The sequence below is a fragment of the Lemur catta genome, chromosome 6 (genome assembly GCF_020740605.2).
Source record: "Lemur catta isolate mLemCat1 chromosome 6, mLemCat1.pri, whole genome shotgun sequence".
NCBI classification, from domain to species: domain Eukaryota; kingdom Metazoa; phylum Chordata; class Mammalia; order Primates; family Lemuridae; genus Lemur; species Lemur catta.
Window position 1 is genome coordinate 6,719,184 of NC_059133.1, and position 16,766 is coordinate 6,735,949.

The 16,766-nt window shown below is 43.7% G+C and overlaps 1 protein-coding gene, 1 long non-coding RNA gene and 1 other non-coding gene across 3 annotated transcripts; 2 read left to right on the forward strand and 1 right to left on the reverse strand.

The window, feature by feature from the left end:
- Nucleotides 1-107, forward strand: LOC123640821. The gene has a single exon (XR_006736065.1). It is a non-coding gene; the product is annotated as a U6 spliceosomal RNA (small nuclear RNA).
- A 3,060-nt stretch (nt 108-3,167) lies between these two features.
- On the reverse strand, nt 3,168-4,484 carry LOC123640297. The gene is made up of 2 exons (XR_006735937.1): nt 4,294-4,484; nt 3,168-3,718 (listed from the first exon to the last, which is right to left on the reverse strand). It is a non-coding gene; the product is annotated as an uncharacterized LOC123640297 (long non-coding RNA).
- SNU13 (small nuclear ribonucleoprotein 13) lies at nt 3,337-13,347 on the forward strand. The gene is made up of 3 exons (XM_045554801.1): nt 3,337-3,449; nt 10,259-10,379; nt 12,963-13,347. Exons 1-3 carry the CDS (start codon nt 3,447-3,449, stop codon nt 13,223-13,225), a joined length of 387 nt encoding a protein of 128 aa, XP_045410757.1. The 5' UTR covers nt 3,337-3,446; the 3' UTR covers nt 13,226-13,347.
- The last annotated feature ends 3,419 nt before the right edge of the window (nt 13,348-16,766 follow it).

Below are 16,766 nucleotides of genomic sequence, written 5' to 3' on the forward strand. Positions count from 1 at the left end.
GTGCTTGCTTCGGCAGCACATATACTAAAATTGGAATGATACAGAGAAGATTAGCATGGCCCCTGCACAAGGATGACACGCAAATTCGTGAAGCCTTCCATTTTTTCAAAAAAATAAAATTTAAAAAATTTAAAAAAGAATGAGCCAGGCCTTAACCCTTCAGTGGCTAGATTCTAAGTGGTCCCTGGAGTATCACCTATTTTACCAACCAGTTAGGAAGCATCTTTCTATTTTAAGAACCCAATATTCCACACAATGTATCCTGATCAAATGTCACCCCAGCTTGTACCTGATACCCTCTCACAGACCCAGGACAGCGAAGGAGTGGAGGTGGGATCTAAGTTTGGCCAACCTGGCTCTCTCTGCCAGGGCTCTAAATCTCAGGAAGAGAGATTCAAGGTAGAAATAGGAGGCTGGTGAGAAAAATAAAAGCAGCCCATGGCACCTAGGAACTGGCCTGGCTCTGTCAGTGATGCCTTGCTGCTGCTAGGATCTGCCCTGACACTCACAGCGTGGCCATGGTGTTCTCCTGTTAAACATTAATTTCACAGAACATCAACAACAGACAAGGCCACTCTAACTGTGATAATCCAAGCAAAAACAATACCACTCCTTAATCCTGTCTGAACACAGAAAACAACTTGAACATTGTCCAAACCACAGAAATGACCAAACATTCCCTTATCCAGGATAATATGAGTGACTACTACTACTTTACCAATTATAGCTTCAGCCTTGCTTAATTCCTCCCACCTTGTAGGTAAGATTTATTAAGATGTCCAATCATAGAACTATCCATGCTTCCTGACAGCATCTAATCCAGAGCAAACCCCACTTCCCTGAACCCTTCCCAAAAGGACATAACAGAAGCCCAAATCCTATAAAAATCCCTTCTAATACCATCTTATTGAGAAGCCCACAGTTCCCCATGGTGTGTGTTCTCCCTTGTTGCAACAAGTAACAACACAACAGGTGTGTTCCTATTGGTCTTTGGCTGGAAGACACTGACAATAGAGTGGGACTGTAGGGATGGTCCTGATCTCACATCCAGTTCCCCTTGAATTCTAAGCTCTACCACAGAGTCTTCCCCTAAATTCCTTTTTAGTAGCTTGCCACTAAAAATCCTTAAGTGAAACAAACATTTCCTCTGGGCCAGGTGTGGTGCAAGAAGATAGGTATCCAAAGTGTCCAAGGCAGCTGCAGGTCCTGCTCCCATGGAGCTTCCAATGTGGTTTGGAAGGCGGACACTAAATAACAAGGTTGACAAGTGCTACAAAGAGCATGTGTAGAGGTCTGTGGCTCCATCCAGCAGGGGCAATTATCTGGTCTGGGTGATCAGGGAGGCTTCACTGAAGAGGTGTTGAATGGGAGTTAGTTAAAGTCAGTAAAGCAAATCACTCCCAACAGAGGGAGATAGATGGGGTTGGAGAGACTGGGGTGTGCTCAGAAAAGCAAAAGAAGGTGGGTGGGGATGGAACACGGAGTTAGAAGGGAGGAAAATACTGGTGGAGAGGGGCTTAGTAAGCCATGGCAAGGATTTAGGCTTTTTTTGTTCTTTGTTTTTTTGAGACCGAGTCTCACTCTCTCATCCGGGCTAGAGTGCAGTAGTGTCATCATAGCTCATTCCAACCTCAAGCTCCTGGGCTCAAGTGACCCTTTTGCCTCAGCCTTCTGAGTAGCTGGGAGTACTGGCATGCACCACCATGCCCAGCTAATTTTTCTATTTTTTGTAGAGACAGGGTCTCACTCTTGCTCAAGCTGGTCTCATACTCCTGGCCTCCCATAGTTCTAGGAATACAGGCATGAGCCACTGTGGCTGGCCTGGATTTAGGGTTTTAAACTCATGGAATGTGGTAAGATTTTAAAACAAATTAATCCTGAGCACATTAAACATTTATTAGTTAACTAGTAAGGGAAATAGCAAGATACAAAAAGATGGACTGATTCTGAAAGAACATGGAAATTATTATATAGTTAGGAAACAGAATTAATTAGACAAGTGGGTAAAGTGTACTGTCTCGTTTCTCATGGTCATAAAAACATCACGTCCCCATCAGTCATTACCAAGGAGGTCTGGGATATGATGGTACAAGATGTCAGGTAGGCCAAATAATAATCATAAATTGGTATAAAGGACATCTAAGAAGCAAACCATAAGTACACATCTATGACTGTAAATTGGAATAATAAGCTTTCATTTCCTAACAGTGGTGACTGATAGGATCAATTAATATGGGGATATGAAACAGAATCCAACAGAGATGAAAAACAGTCCACGTGACAGGTTCTACTGGACTTGGAGTGGAGCCATCAGTGCATATTTCTTAGTTTGGAGACAATTTTTCTTTCTCTGACAAGTCGTATTAGATGCACATGAGGTAAAGTTTGATGGGGGGATCTCTGATGTAACAAATGTTCAATCTTGGAGCCAGTGCAAACTTTTCCTGTTGCCCAGTGCCCCAACATATCTCAGGCACAGCAACTAGATGTAGTGGAAATAACCCAGGTAGGTAGCCAAAAATTCGAGGGTCTGGTTCTGGCTCTGCCACTCTCTCATTCTGTGACCATGGGCAAGCAGCTTCCCTTCTCTGGACCTCAGTTTTCTTATCTGTAAAATTAAGGGGTTGTGTTATATGATTCCTAAGAGTCCTCCCAGGTTTCAACTTCTGGTTTCCAAAGGAATTAACTGGAACTAGACCTCAAATGGTCTAGTTTTGGCTAGATCCAAATGGTCCCAAGATGTACATGGCATCATGTTGGAGACAGATAAAGAAGGGCCATGAGGATCAAGAAGCTCTTGGAGGTGATAAGGCATGAGTTTAACCATAAATAGTGGAGATTTGGAGTAGCACTGAGAAAAGAGCAGAATGCTGGCCGGAAGAAAGTGGGCGTCCTAAGATACCTCCAACGTCAACCTGACAGAAGCTCAACTCCCACACCCCTAAACCTGCTCTCCCTTCTGAATTCCCTACTCAGTGGATTCTAACTCCATTCTCCACCAGAAACTGTGACAAAGGATATCCGAAGATGCAGGAAAACATTTAGAATTACCTATAATTATCTTACCAGTGTGGGGTCAGAAAGACGATTTTGAAAGCACACGAATATGCTCAAAATTGAACTGGCAATGAAATGGGGACACCATTGAAACTCTTTGTTTTGGTAGGTTACTTTTAAAATGTAATTTATTGTTTCTGCCAACAATTTATAGTAGAAAACTAGTAAGGACAGCAAAATAACGTTCCCAGGCCGACTGCCGCTGCTGCTTCTTCAGTGGCCCCTAGGTGGCGAGGTCCGCCCACTCACATGACGTCACTTCCGCTTCCTGCCGCGCAGGGCCGTCATTTCCGCTCCTTCTTCTGTGTGGCTCTTTGCCCGTGCCGAGCGAACTCTCCCTCACCTCGGCTGCGCTCCTTGAGGAGTAGCGAGCCTGCGGAACCGCAGCCATGGTGAGTGCATGCGCCGGGCCGAAGGACTGGAAGCGGGAGGCTCAGGGTTCTGTTCACTCGGTAGCTTGGTGGAGGCTAGAACCCGCGCCATCTCTTCCGCTGGCGCTGGGTCTTAACCAACCGCCCGGCCCTGAGTTAGAAGTTGGGCAGCTGCAGGGTCCCAACACCCTGGCGGGAAGTTAGAACTCAGGAAGCATCAGGGTCCCAGCTGCTGTGGTCGGAGGTACTTTGCAGCAGTCTGTTTGCGTGGCCGAAGGCCTCCGGTGAGCCTAAGAGAAACAGACCAACCCACGTGGGAAAGAGTAAAAAGTTGAGTGAAAAACCCTGGCACCATCCTTTTTTTTCCTGTTTCCTTTTCTACGATATCTAGAGGATGTCGTGAAGCCCTGGGATTTGGGCTCTCCTCAGTCCACCCTCATTGCTAGGATTCGAGAAGACATCTCCCTGGGTCTACGCCTAGTACCTTCCGCGAGTTACACGTGCCAGGGGCTTAAAGGAGCCTTTGGCGTTTGAGGGTTGTAGGGATGGGAAGTGACCCCAGCCCTTGGCCTGGAGCGCAGGAAACGCTTCTCCTGCGAGGTGGTGGCCTCAAAAATCAGAAGTCTCGGTAGCACCACGTGCGGCTTCTCTAAAGGTTCTTGGTGGACTCCGACTTTTAATCATCTACGAAGAGTTCCAAATCGTGTGGCCTGGTGTAGCTAGTTTTGGTTGGCACTTGGTAAGGAGGGAAGAGTTTGTAAAGCACTTTAACTTCCATAGTGAGGTTTAATCCTTCCAACAGAGCTTGGATTCTGGCGGGAATACCTTCCCTCTGTCATTCACCCTCAACCCTCACCCGCCACACCTTTTAAAGCTAGTATGTGGCTGAGCCTAGAATTTGAAGTTTCTAAACCGGTGCTCGTCTTAACGCAGTTGCGTAGAACCTTTGGAATCGGATGGACTCAGATTAAACTTCGCAGCGGTTTTCTTCAACTGTAAAATGGAAATAATAATGCATGTTAAACACTTAGTCCTAATGCCTGATATGGATAAGTGAGCACGCTGTATTTGTTGTTGTTCTTTTTTTATTTTTTTGGAGACAGAGCCTCACTCTGTTGCCGGAGATAGAGTGCCGTGGCGTCAGCCTAGCTCACAGCAACCTCAAAGTCCTGGGCTTAAGCAATCTTTCTGCCTCAGCCTCCCAAGCAGCTGGGACTACAGGCATGTGCCACCATGCCCGGCTAATTTTTTCTATGTATTTTTAGTTGTCCACCTAATTTCTTTTTTTTTAGTAGAGACGGGGTCTCGCTCTTACTCAGGCTGGTGTCGAACTCCTGATCTCAAGTGATCCTCCCACCTCGGCCTCCCAGAGTGCTAGGATTACAGGCCTGAGCCACCACGCCGGGCCTGTATTTGCTGTTAAGTCAAAACCTTGCAAGTTTTGGTTCTTTGGTGTACACGAAAACCAAACTAATCAAGCGAGGGATTTAAGTTGGCTGGCAGTGTGATTTTATTCATTCATTTAATTAACCCTTGAAGAAATTGAAAGGTGAATAGATAAACCCTAAGCAAGCAAGTTTCAGTAGTGTTTATAAGCTAGTAGTTTGGTTTTAGAATTGAGTCTAACTTTTTAGTTAACTAATATTAAAACAATAAGGTGACTCCTCTTTGATGGTTGTTTGGGCACCTGAAGTCTTCCCTTTTTATGCATTTGATGTTTATTGAGAGTTCAGAATCCTTGTTTCCAAATAGGTTGTTGGAAACAATGGAAATACCTGGCATTTTTAAAAGTTTTTTTAATTGATATATCATAATAGTATATATTTTGGGGCTGCAGGTGATATTTTGATTACATGTATATAATGTGTAGTGATCAAATTAGGGCAATTGTGATATCCATCATCTCAAACATTTATCTTTTGTTTGTGTTGGGAACATTGTATTTCTTCTCTTCTAGCTATTTTGAAATATATAATAAATTGTTAACTATAACTTCCCTACTGTAGTATTAAATAAAAAATATTTTTATGAGGAGTGATTGGAATTAAAGTGTTGTTGGGTTGTTTGGGAGGGTGCCAGTATTGATGAGCATTAGATTTTTTTTTTAATTTATTTTATTTTTGATAAAGGGTCTTGCTCTGTTGCCCCAGCTGGAGTGCAGTGGTGTGATCATAGCTCACTGCCACCTCAAACTCCTGGGTTCAAGTGATCTTCTTGCCTCAGCCTCCCAAGGTGTTAGGATTACAGGCATTAGCCACTGTGCCTGGCCAGGTGAGCATTAGATTTTGATAAATTAGGGACACCTGTTATGATTCCTCAGGTAGCCACCAAAAGAATAAAGATATGAGAATATAAAGATAAAAGAATAAACTCCAAACCAATAGAGGGGGAAATAGTGAGAAAGTAATAATAAATCCAAAGAAAAGAAAGAAACAAAAAGAAACAGAACAAGTAGGACAAAAGAAGGAAGATTTGAACCCATTATATCAATAATTAAATAATATAAAGGGACCAAGTGCTCCAATTAAATGACAGATTGAAGTTTTTAAAAATGGAAAAGGTATGCTAATTAAAAAGGTATAGTGTGGCCTATAGAAACATCAGAAAGATAGAAGGTGGCTAAACAATTAAGTACGAATAAAATGAAAATGGCATAATTACAAGAAGGAATAGACAATTATGCAATTATATGCTATATAGAGGTTTTTAAAGATATATAATTGATAGATCATGAAACCAAAACATCACTGTGGAAATAGAGGGGAAAAGATTGATAATAATATTACAGGCTAGGCGAGGTGGCTCACACCTATAATCCTAGCACTCTGGAAGGCCGAGGCGGGAGGATCACTTGAGATCAGGAGTTTGAGACCAGCCTCAGCAAGAGCGAGGACCCCATCTCTACTAAAAATAGAAAAAATTAGCCAGGCATGGTGGTGAGCGCCTGTAGTCCCAGCTACTCGGAAGGTAGAGGTAGGAGGATCACTTGAACCCAGGACTTTGAGGTTGCTGTGAGCAAGGCACCCTAGCCTGACCAATAGAGCAAGACTCTGTCTCAAAAAATAATATTACAGACCATTTTCTCCCAACCAAAATGCAAATAAGTTAAAAATTGGTAATAAAGCATTTTGAAATGAAAATGTAAATAACTCAGTAGGTCAGTTTTTTGGCTTTTTGTTTTGTTTTGAGACAGTCTTGCTCTGTTGCCCAGGCTAGAGTACAGTGGAGTCATCATACATATCTCACAGCAACCTCAAACTCCTGGGCTCAAGAGATCCTCCTGCCTCAGCCTCCCAAGTAGCTGGGACTACAGGTGTGCACCACTGCACCTGGCTATTTATTAAAAATATTTTTGTAGAAATGGAGTCTTGCTATGTTGCCCATGCTGATCTCAAACTCCTGACCTCAAGCAGTCTTCCCACCTCAGCCTCCCAGAGAGCTAGGATTACAGGCATGAGCCACCATGCCCAGCTGGGTCAGATTTTAAAATTATAGAAATTCTAAAATAGAACTGAACAATAATGAAAATACCACATGCAAGAGCATGTAGGATACAGCAAAAGCATTACTTGGAGCCTAAAATGCTTATGCTCAGGGAAAGGAGGCTAAGAAGGTAGGAAAAAAGCACAAGGACAAAATAACCCCAAAGAAAGTAAAAGAAAGGGGGGGGGAAGCAAAAATTACTGAAATAGAAAATAGGTCCCACTATTATAGTATGGACAAAATCAGAAGATGACGCTCTTCTTTGAAAAGACCCCTCCAATAAGATTAAAAAAGAAATAGAAAATATGTAAGGAGTAACAGACATGAAGGAGATGTAATCAGTACAGATTAAAAAGAAAGGATAGGCCGGGCGCGGTGGTTGACGCCTGTAATCCTAGCACTCGGGGGGGCCGAGGCCGGCAGATCCTTTCAGCTCAGGAGTTCGAGACCAGCCTGAGCAAGAGCGAGACCCCGTCTCTACTAAAAATAGAAAGAAAGTATCTGGCCAACTAAAAAATATATATAGAAAAAATTAGCCGGGCATGGTGGCGCATGCCTGTAGTCCCAGCTACTCGGGAGGCTGAGGCAGTAGGATCGCTTAAGCCCAGGAGTTTGAGGTTGCTGTGAGCTAGGCTGACACCACGGCACTCACTCTAGCCCGGGCAACAGAGCAAGACTCTGTCTCAAAAAAAAAGGATATTATGAACAATTTATACCTATAAATATAGAAACTTAGATGAAATGAACAAATGCCTGAAAAATATAATGTATCAAAACCAAGTAGATATAGAAAAACTGAATGAAGAAATTATTTAAAAATAGCTTTACTGAAATACTTTCCACACTATAAAATTCATCTATTTAAAGTGTTTAACTCTGGTTTTTCATCTATTTATATAGTTGTGCAACCATCGCTGTCTCTAATTTTAGTGGATTTTTTCAATCCCCAAAAGAAACCTTATGCCCATTAGCTAACAGAAAAAAATAAAAAAAGAAAATTTAAATTGGTTTTATCTTAGGAATGCAAAACTGGTTTCACATTAGAAAAGCTGTAAAAAAAAAAAAATTGGCCAGGAGTTTGTGACCAGCCTGGACAACATAGCATGACCTCATCTCTACAAAAAAGAAAAAAAAAAATTAGCCGGGTATATGGTGCCGCGCACCTGTAGTCCCAGCTCCTCCAGAAGGTGAGGGAGAGGGTTGCTTGAGCCTAGAAGTTCGAGGTTGCAGTGAGCTATGAGCGCGCCACTGCACTCCAGCCTGGGCGACAGAACAAAGCCCTGTCTATGAACCAGTCCCTACACGCTTTTTTGTGGACCTTGAGAAGCTGATTCTAACACATAGAGGGAAAAGCAAACAAATAATATGGAGGCCTTTCTTCCCCTACTTCTTCAAGGAACTCCTCCAGCTTTCATCTCATTCCTCCCAATCATCCAGCGACTATGACAGGTTCACCTAGTATGTGTTAGGGAGAACACAGGGAATCCTAGCGCAAGCTAGCCCTTGACGTCACTTCACTTCCGGTGTCTGCACACTGCGTCACTTCCTGCTCCTTGGGGGTGGAGCATTTCTGTATAACTGCGGTGTGGCGCGGCAGACCGTCCACAGGCATGCGCGCTCAGTTCTCGTGGTGTCCGGCGAGAGACCGCGGAGACAGATGCTATGGTTAGTGTCCGCTGGGCCGTCGCTCGTGACCACTGAGAACCACCATCCCGCGTGTGTTGTCCAGCCTCTGAACCCAGCGTTAGGCCGGGACAGCGCCGGCGAACCGCTCGTGATTCCTTTGGTGAACGCGGTGGCAACATGGAGGCTGCGCCGGGATCATAATAGAAATATATTCTTATATATAAATACGTGTTTGCTTAAAAACACAGGAAAAACAAACGAGACATTAATGAAAATGGTTAACTGGAAAGGTGGGAATGAGGTGGAAGGAATGGAATGGGACAGCCCACCCACTCAATTCGCTCCCTACCTGGATCGTTTCATGCAGTTATATATTGGAATCAAAGCCTTAGTCAGATTTTTTTTTCTTTGATAACTTTTGAACGTAGTATTCTGACTAGATGGCTTTGGTGAGATATACCTAAGTATTAATACAAAAAGAAATTTTGACCTCAGTGAGTTTATTGGTAGAGATAGTATTAGTATAGCAATTCTGGAACCATTTTGTGTGTATTGTAGGGTAGAGTAAGTGAGGAAATATTGTGATGTGTTGGAAACCAGGGGTCTCACTGAGGACAGAAGGAGATTTACATGGGGAATGGAGAGAGAACTTGTGCTACATTTACTGTAAATTATACCTTAATTTTGACTCAGTGAATTTGGAGTGGAATATGGATGTCCAAATTTAAAGATTACCCCATGTGACTCAAATGGATGCTGAGCCATGGGAGCTCATTTGCAACACATTTGCTGTAATATTATCCAACATTAGGCTAAAGAGAGACAGAAGTACATAAGCTTTAGTATACATTACTGGACTATATAATTGCTAACTTTCTTTTTTAGTGGTAATAGTGTATTTCCATTTTTCTAAGCTGGGAGTGGACAAGGCCATTGTTAGTTACACTGTGTTGAGTGCATTGGGGGTGGGGCAGCAGAGAAACTGTCCTCTGTGTCTTAGTTTTGTTTTGTTTTTTTTCTAAGTGTTGTTTTTTCTTTTTTTTTTTTTCTTTTTTTTAATTTCAGCATGTTATGGGGGTACAAAAATTTAGGTTACTTATGTTGCCCCCCCCCCCCCAGTCAGAGCTTCAGGCGTATCCATCCCCTAGACTGCGCATCGCATTCATTATGTATGTATACACCCATTCCCTCCCCCCACCACTTCTGCCGGACACCCAATTAATGTTATTCCTAAATGTGCTCTTAGGTAATGATCAGTGAAACCAATTTGATGGTGAAGTTTTTTTGTTTGTTTGTTTTTTGTTTTGTTTTGTTTTTTTGAGACACAGTCCCACTCTGTCATCCTGTCTAGAGTGCCGTGGCATCAGCCTAGCTCACAGCAACCTCAAACTCCTGGGCTCAAGTGATCCTCTTGCCTCAGCCTCCCGAGTAGCTGGGACTACAGGCACGCGCCACCATGCCCGGCTAATTTTTTCTATATATGTTTAGTTGCCCAGCTAATTTATTTCTATTTTTAGTAGAGATGGGGTCTCCATCTTGCTCAGGCTGGTCTCAAACTTCTGAGCTCAAACGATCCTCCCACCTCGGCCTCCCAGAGTGCTAGGATTACAGGCGTGAGCCACTACACCCAGCCTGTGTCTCAGTTGTTGACAGTATTTTTTTTAACATGTCTAGGACAACTTCTGGTTCAGTTTGACTGATGCTTTTATTTCCCCCTACAGACTGAGGCTGATGTAAATCCAAAGGCCTATCCCCTTGCTGATGCCCACCTCACCAAGAAACTATTGGACCTTATTCAACAGTCATGTAACTACAAGCAGCTTCGGAAAGGAGCCAATGAGGGTAAGGCAGCCACACAGGGTGCTGGGGGGAGGAGCATTAAAGGCACTCTCTTTCTTGGGCCTCTGGTCTATGCTTCCAATTTGGATGGAGAGCTAAGATACTCTTGACTGCGACTAATGGGAGGGCCTAAGAGCAGCATTTTGACAGTAGATGCTAAAGGCTAATGAGATAAGAATTTTTTTAGGCCGGGTGCGGTGGCTCACGCCTGTAATCCTAGCAGTCTGGGAGGCCAAGGCGGGAGGATAGCTCGAGGTCAGGAGTTTGAGACCACCCTGAGCAAGAGTGAGACCCCGTCTCTACTGAAAAAATAGAAAGAAATTAGCTGGACAACTAAAAATATATAGAAAAAATTAGCCAGGCATGGTGGCACATGCCTGTAGTCCCAGCTACTCGGGAGGCTGAGGCAGTAGGATTGCTTAAGCCCAGGAGTTTGAGGTTGCTGTGAGCTAGGCTGACGCCACAGCATTCTAGCCAGGGCAAAAGAGCGAGACATTGTCTCAAAAAAAAAAAAAAGAATTTTTTTAGACCACTCAATTGTTAACATTTTACCATATTTACTTCTTTCTTTCTGTATACATAAGTGCATTTCATTTATTTTTGCTGAGCCATTTGAAAGCAATTGAAGAGACTTTATGTATTAGCTTTGTGACCTCCCTAGAACTATCAGAAGGAAAAGAGATATTAATGCTTTTTCATATCTCTGATACCATGGATACTTAACATTCATGAATTTCATTTGGTTTCCAGAAACATTCCTCTTGGTTTTTTTTAAACAACCACTTTTGTGGTAGAACAAAATTATATATGCTGTGATACTTCTGCCCAGTGATAATATAGAATACTCTGTTAACAGATACCAGGTAGTTTGCCGTGGGAGAGTTGTTTTGTCTTTGAAGATATTAATAGAAGCATTAGGGATTTTGTTAACTTTGAGATTTAGGGGAGCCATTAGAATCACTTCTGCCTGTGTTGCTGAAGGAAGATAAAGCATAGTCTCTACGTGTCTCTGTCATTTTGGTGCTCTTTTCAGCCCTGCTCTTCACACTACAGTGACTGTAGGGCCTGGCATGGCAGTGGCCAGTAGGGGAAGGGCCCACCAGCTCTCCTGGGAGGTCTCCTCTCATTTGACACATTCACATCAACTTGGATGGGGAGGGACGTGAGTTCTTGTTTCTCAGGTAGATGAAGACTCACGGAGACAAGACCATTGTATTTTCTCTTGCTATACCTTGCACAGTGTTAGGCTCAGAGGTGTCCAGGATAGACAGTTCCTTGAATGGAGATGTTCAATCTCATCTACTTCAGAATTTGCTTACTAGGAGTTCAGGGAGGGAGAGGCTTCAATTTTCTTTGCCTTTGCCTCGGTTTCAAGTATTCTTCCCATCTTTATTAATAGCCTGCTGTGTGGCAGGTACATGTCTATATGTTGGTGATGCATTGGTGAACAAAACTAAATCTCTGCCTTCTTGGAGCTTCCTTTCTAGTGGAAAAGGATGTAGTTTATATGTCCGGTGGTAAAGAATGCTGTAAAGGAAAATAAAGAGGGAAAGGGGGTGGGATCTTACTGGATGGAGTATTCAGAGAAGGTCTTTCTGAAGAGTTGAAGTTAGAGCAAGGAACTGAGTAGATAGGGTGTTTGAGGGAAGCATCTTTTAGACATGGTGCAAAGGCATGCTTGACTTGCTTGAGGGTTCCCAAGGAGGCCACTGTGTGGCTAGAACCAATTAGGGGATGAGAGGTAACTGAAAGCTTAAAAGAATCACTCCATGACTTTTAACATACTTTGCATTTTCTGTGTGCCAGGCATTATTCTTATTAACTCATTTAATCCTTTCAGGAATCCTATTAGGTGGAATTATTGTACTGTGTTATTTTATTATAGATGATACAAATGAGGGAAGTTAAACACCTTGCCCAAGTTCACGTGTCTAGTAAGAGTGAATGCAAGGGTTTGAACTCGGGCAGTGTAGCTCAAGAGTCTGTGGTCTTGTCCAGACCCCAGCATTAATTCAGAATGTGATCCACACAGACTAGCACTGGGCTACAGAGACCAGCAACCAGGAGTAAGCAAGCATTTGAAACAATGCTGTAGGGTATTATTGAACGTGCATGGTGGGTCACATGCGGTGTGAACTTTCCACAAGTATTGACCATGACAGATTAGGATAGTGAAACCCTGATCCTTGATCACAGATAGCTTGCGAAGCGCTACACTGCACTACTTCATGCTCACGGGAGCTTGTATGGAAGCTGTTGCAGTTGACTGGGCAAGAAATGATGGTGACTTGGACAAGTGTAGCAGAGGGGAGAGGAAAGAACTGGTCAGATTCAGGATGTGTTTTGAAGACAGAAATGATGGGTTTAATGTAGAGTTTGAGAAAGGGACATCGCTGATCGCTGATAACTAGTTGGTATTTGAATCCCCTATCATGTCCCAGGGCCGCTCCAGGACAGAGAATTGGTTGTGCCTGAGTGTTTTACCCAGTTTTCTTTCGCCTCTTAGTCTCTTCCCTAGAAATTGCTTTGTGGCTGCCCTACCCATGCCCAACATTACCTGTTGGCCTTGTGTCCTTGTCTCCACAGCCACCAAAACCCTCAACAGGGGCATCTCAGAGTTCATTGTGATGGCTGCAGATGCTGAGCCGCTGGAGATCATTCTGCACCTCCCACTGCTGTGTGAAGACAAGAATGTGCCCTACGTGTTTGTGCGCTCCAAGCAGGCCCTGGGGCGGGCCTGTGGGGTCTCCAGGCCTGTCATTGCCTGTTCTGTCACTATCAAAGAAGGCTCACAGCTGAAGCAGCAGATCCAGTCCATTCAGCAGTCCATCGAAAGGCTCTTAGTCTAAACCTGTGGCCTCTGCCACATTCTCCCTGTTGACTCCTCCCCCTGAGGTTGTGTATCATATTGTCTGTGTTAGCATGTAGTATTTTCAGCTACTTTGTATTGTTATAAAATATTGTAGTACTACATTTGGTTTCTGGAGTTTTGTATTATTTTTGTTCTGTTTTATGGGGTTGTTTTCCCCCTTCTAAGCCCTTCTACATTCCCTCTGCCATCCTTCATCCTTTTATCCTCTCTTTTGAAAAATGAACTGATGCTCAGAACAGATGGAAGCAGAGTGGTAGAACTATTCAAAGGCAGGAAGAGCCAGGAAAAACCTGATGGAGCCAGGATAGAGATATGGCTCCAGCTCTCATCTGCTGACTTCCTACTGTGTGCAGGATATGATTCAAGTAAACACCATCCATTTTGTATCCCTTGTGCCTGACATACAGAATCACTGATGTGTGTTAAAATGATCAAGGGGTTTTCTTTGCTCTCGGCGGGGATTATGTGTCATTTGAAGAGGAAGCATGTGTTCTGTGAGGTTAGGCTTATGTCCAAGTGTCATTTATAAATGTACCCGTTATTTGCTTTTGGTAATAATGATGTTTTGTCCTTTCCCTTCCTGACCCCCAGCTGTACCCCTGAGGGTGGCAGCACAGCAGCATACCAGAGAGATGTGCTGCAGGATTGTAGAGGTGGCCTCGGTAAGACATGGGGCGCTTGACCTGTGTCTTGAAAGAGTCAGAAGTGTCAAGGGCAGAGAGAGCATCATCTGATGCTGGAACCAAGGATTCTGGGAAGATCATGGAGACCTGGCTGGTAGCTATAACAGAGATAATGGGGTCTAAGGAAACTTCTCTTTGGGGAATGGGGATTTCTTCAGTGGACACTTGGCCCAGCTCTGAGAGCCCTTATCCCTGTTGCCTGCCACAGTTGGGTCAGATATATTCTTTATCACGTGAGAAGAGTGCTACTATGTCCTTCATTCTTGTGAACATCCTAATAAAGAAATATATTCATATTCCAATCTAATAAAAGAGTGTGGCAGTGCCTGATTCTTTTTTTTTTTTTTTTCTTTTCTTTTTTTTTGAGAGAGTCTCACTGTGTTGCTCGGGCTAGAGTGCTGTGGTGTGAAGCTCACAGCAACCTCAAACTCCTAGGCTTAAGCAATCCTCCTGCCTCAGCCTCCCAAGTAGCTGGGACTACAGGCATGCGCCACCATGCCTGGCTAATTTTTTTTCTATATATATTTTTAGCTGTCCAGATCATTTCTTTCTATTTTTAGTAGAGACGGGGTCTCGCTCTTGCTCAGGCTGGTCTCAAACTCCTGAGCTCAAAGGATCCGCCTGCCTTGGCCTCCCAGAGTGCTAGGATTACAGGCGTGAGCCACCGTGCCCGGCCGTGCCTGATTCTTAATGGATATTAAGCTAATATTTAGCTTAGTGGATATTCTTAGCTGATATTTGAATGAAGAAATGATTAGTATTACTAGCGTGGTTATAGCTTCTTAAACTTTTTCACCAAGACGCTGTGGAAAAGCCATCACCTCCTACCAAGTAGTTTCTGGTTTGGCAGTTTACAATGTCTTGTACAGACTCAATCACTGGAGTGTTGCTATCACTTTAGGACAGGCTTTCTCAACCTTGGCACTATTGACATTTTGGGCTGGTTAATTTGTACGGGGCTGCCCTGTGTACTGTAGGATTTTTAGCAGTCTCTACTCACTAGGTGGCAGTAGCAGTGCACCCCCAAATGTTCCCTGGAGGTAAAATCACCCCAGTTGAGAGCTGCTATTGCAGAATTAGGGTTCCTGGTAGCCCTTGGCACATGCAGGATTGGTACTGTGACTGAGGCCACTGCCGCCTCACCTACCTCTTTTACTTTTTATATCTAAGGCTAAGTCCCATGAGAGCCTAATAGCTCAGCTTGAGAAATCTTCCAAGGTGCAAATAACTGGGCAAAGAATGAGCAAATTAGGATAGATTTCATCGTGGCCAGCTTGGGCCAAGGTACCCCTCGTTCCAGCAGGAAGCAACTTGGGGGAACCTGGGAACCAATCAGTTCTATGCCTACTGGGCTAGTCATTTCTCTGCCTCACTCCGGTGTTGAAATCACCACCACCCCTAAAGTAATTTCATATTTATTTTTGGAGGTGGAGTTTCAGGTAATGCTTGCTTTCTACTTCATACAGTCACATGTTCATAAACATTTCAGTCAGCAACGGATCGTGTATATTATGGTCCTATGGTGTTTTTACTGTAGCATTTTTATGTTTAGATATACAATTACAGTGGCCTACAATATTCAGTCAGTAACATGCTGTATAGGTTTGTAGCCGAGGAGCAATAGGCTATACCATGTAGCCTGGGTGTGTGGTAGGCTAAACTATTTAGGTACCCTGTGTGATGTTCACATGATGGCAGAATGCCTAGCAGCACATTTTTCAGGATGTATCCCTGTTTAGTGACATATGACTGCACTTTATTTCTTGTGTATGTATTTTTATAATTATAATCCAAAAGACTGAAATAATTTAGGAGAAAGGGGAGCTCCAGAAATCCAACCTCCATCTAAATGGAAACTAGGGCCTGGAAGTTCCATTTTTGCTGAGTGTTCCATATTTTGTTTCTTTAACACTCCAAGACCCCCTTCCTTCTCAAATCCTTGGCATTCGGCCATGCTTTGATTATACTGGCTTTCTCTTCATTCTAGTCTTAATTCAAAAACCACTTTAGGATGTTTCCTTTTCCCCCTAGCTCTGTAACAGTCTTTTTTTTTTTTTTTAACTTGAACATAACTAATATCTGAGATTGTTTTCCAATTATTATTGGGGTAGCAGGAATTTGTGTGGTGCCCTACCGAGTAGATGCTCCAAAAGTGTAGAATGCATAACCTGAGCCCAGACATGCAAGCAAGGAGGAAATCTAGTCATTCCTATCCAGCTACCTAAGCAGTTGGTTGCAAAATTTTATATAAATGATTTATTTGGGGCCAGGCACAGTGGCACATGCTAGCACTTTGGGACGCAAAGGTGGGAGGACCACTTGATGCTAGGAGTTCAAGACCAGCCCGGGCAATATAGCGAGCCCTGTTTCTATAGAAAATTTAAAAATTAGCTGGGCGTGGTGGTGCACACCTTTAGTCCCAGCTATTGAAGAGGCTGGGATGGATCACTTGAGCCCAGGAGTTCAAGGTTACAGTGAGCTATGACTGTGCCATTGCACTCCAACCTGGGCAACAAGGAGACCTTGTCTCTAAAACAAACAAACAGGCCGGGCCTGGTGGCTCACGCCTGTAATCCTAGCACTCTGGGAGGCCGAGGTGGGAGGATCGCTCGAGGTCAGGAGTTCAACACCAGTCTGAGCAAGAGTGAGACCCTGTCTCTACTAAAAACAGAAAGAAATGATCTGGACAGCTAAAAATATATAGAGGAAAAAAATTAGCCAGGCATGGTGGCATATGCCTATAGTCCCAGCTACTCAGGAGGCTGAGGCAGAAGGATTGCTTGAGCCCAGGAGTTTGAGGTTCCTGTGAGCTAGGCTGACGCCACGGCACTCTAG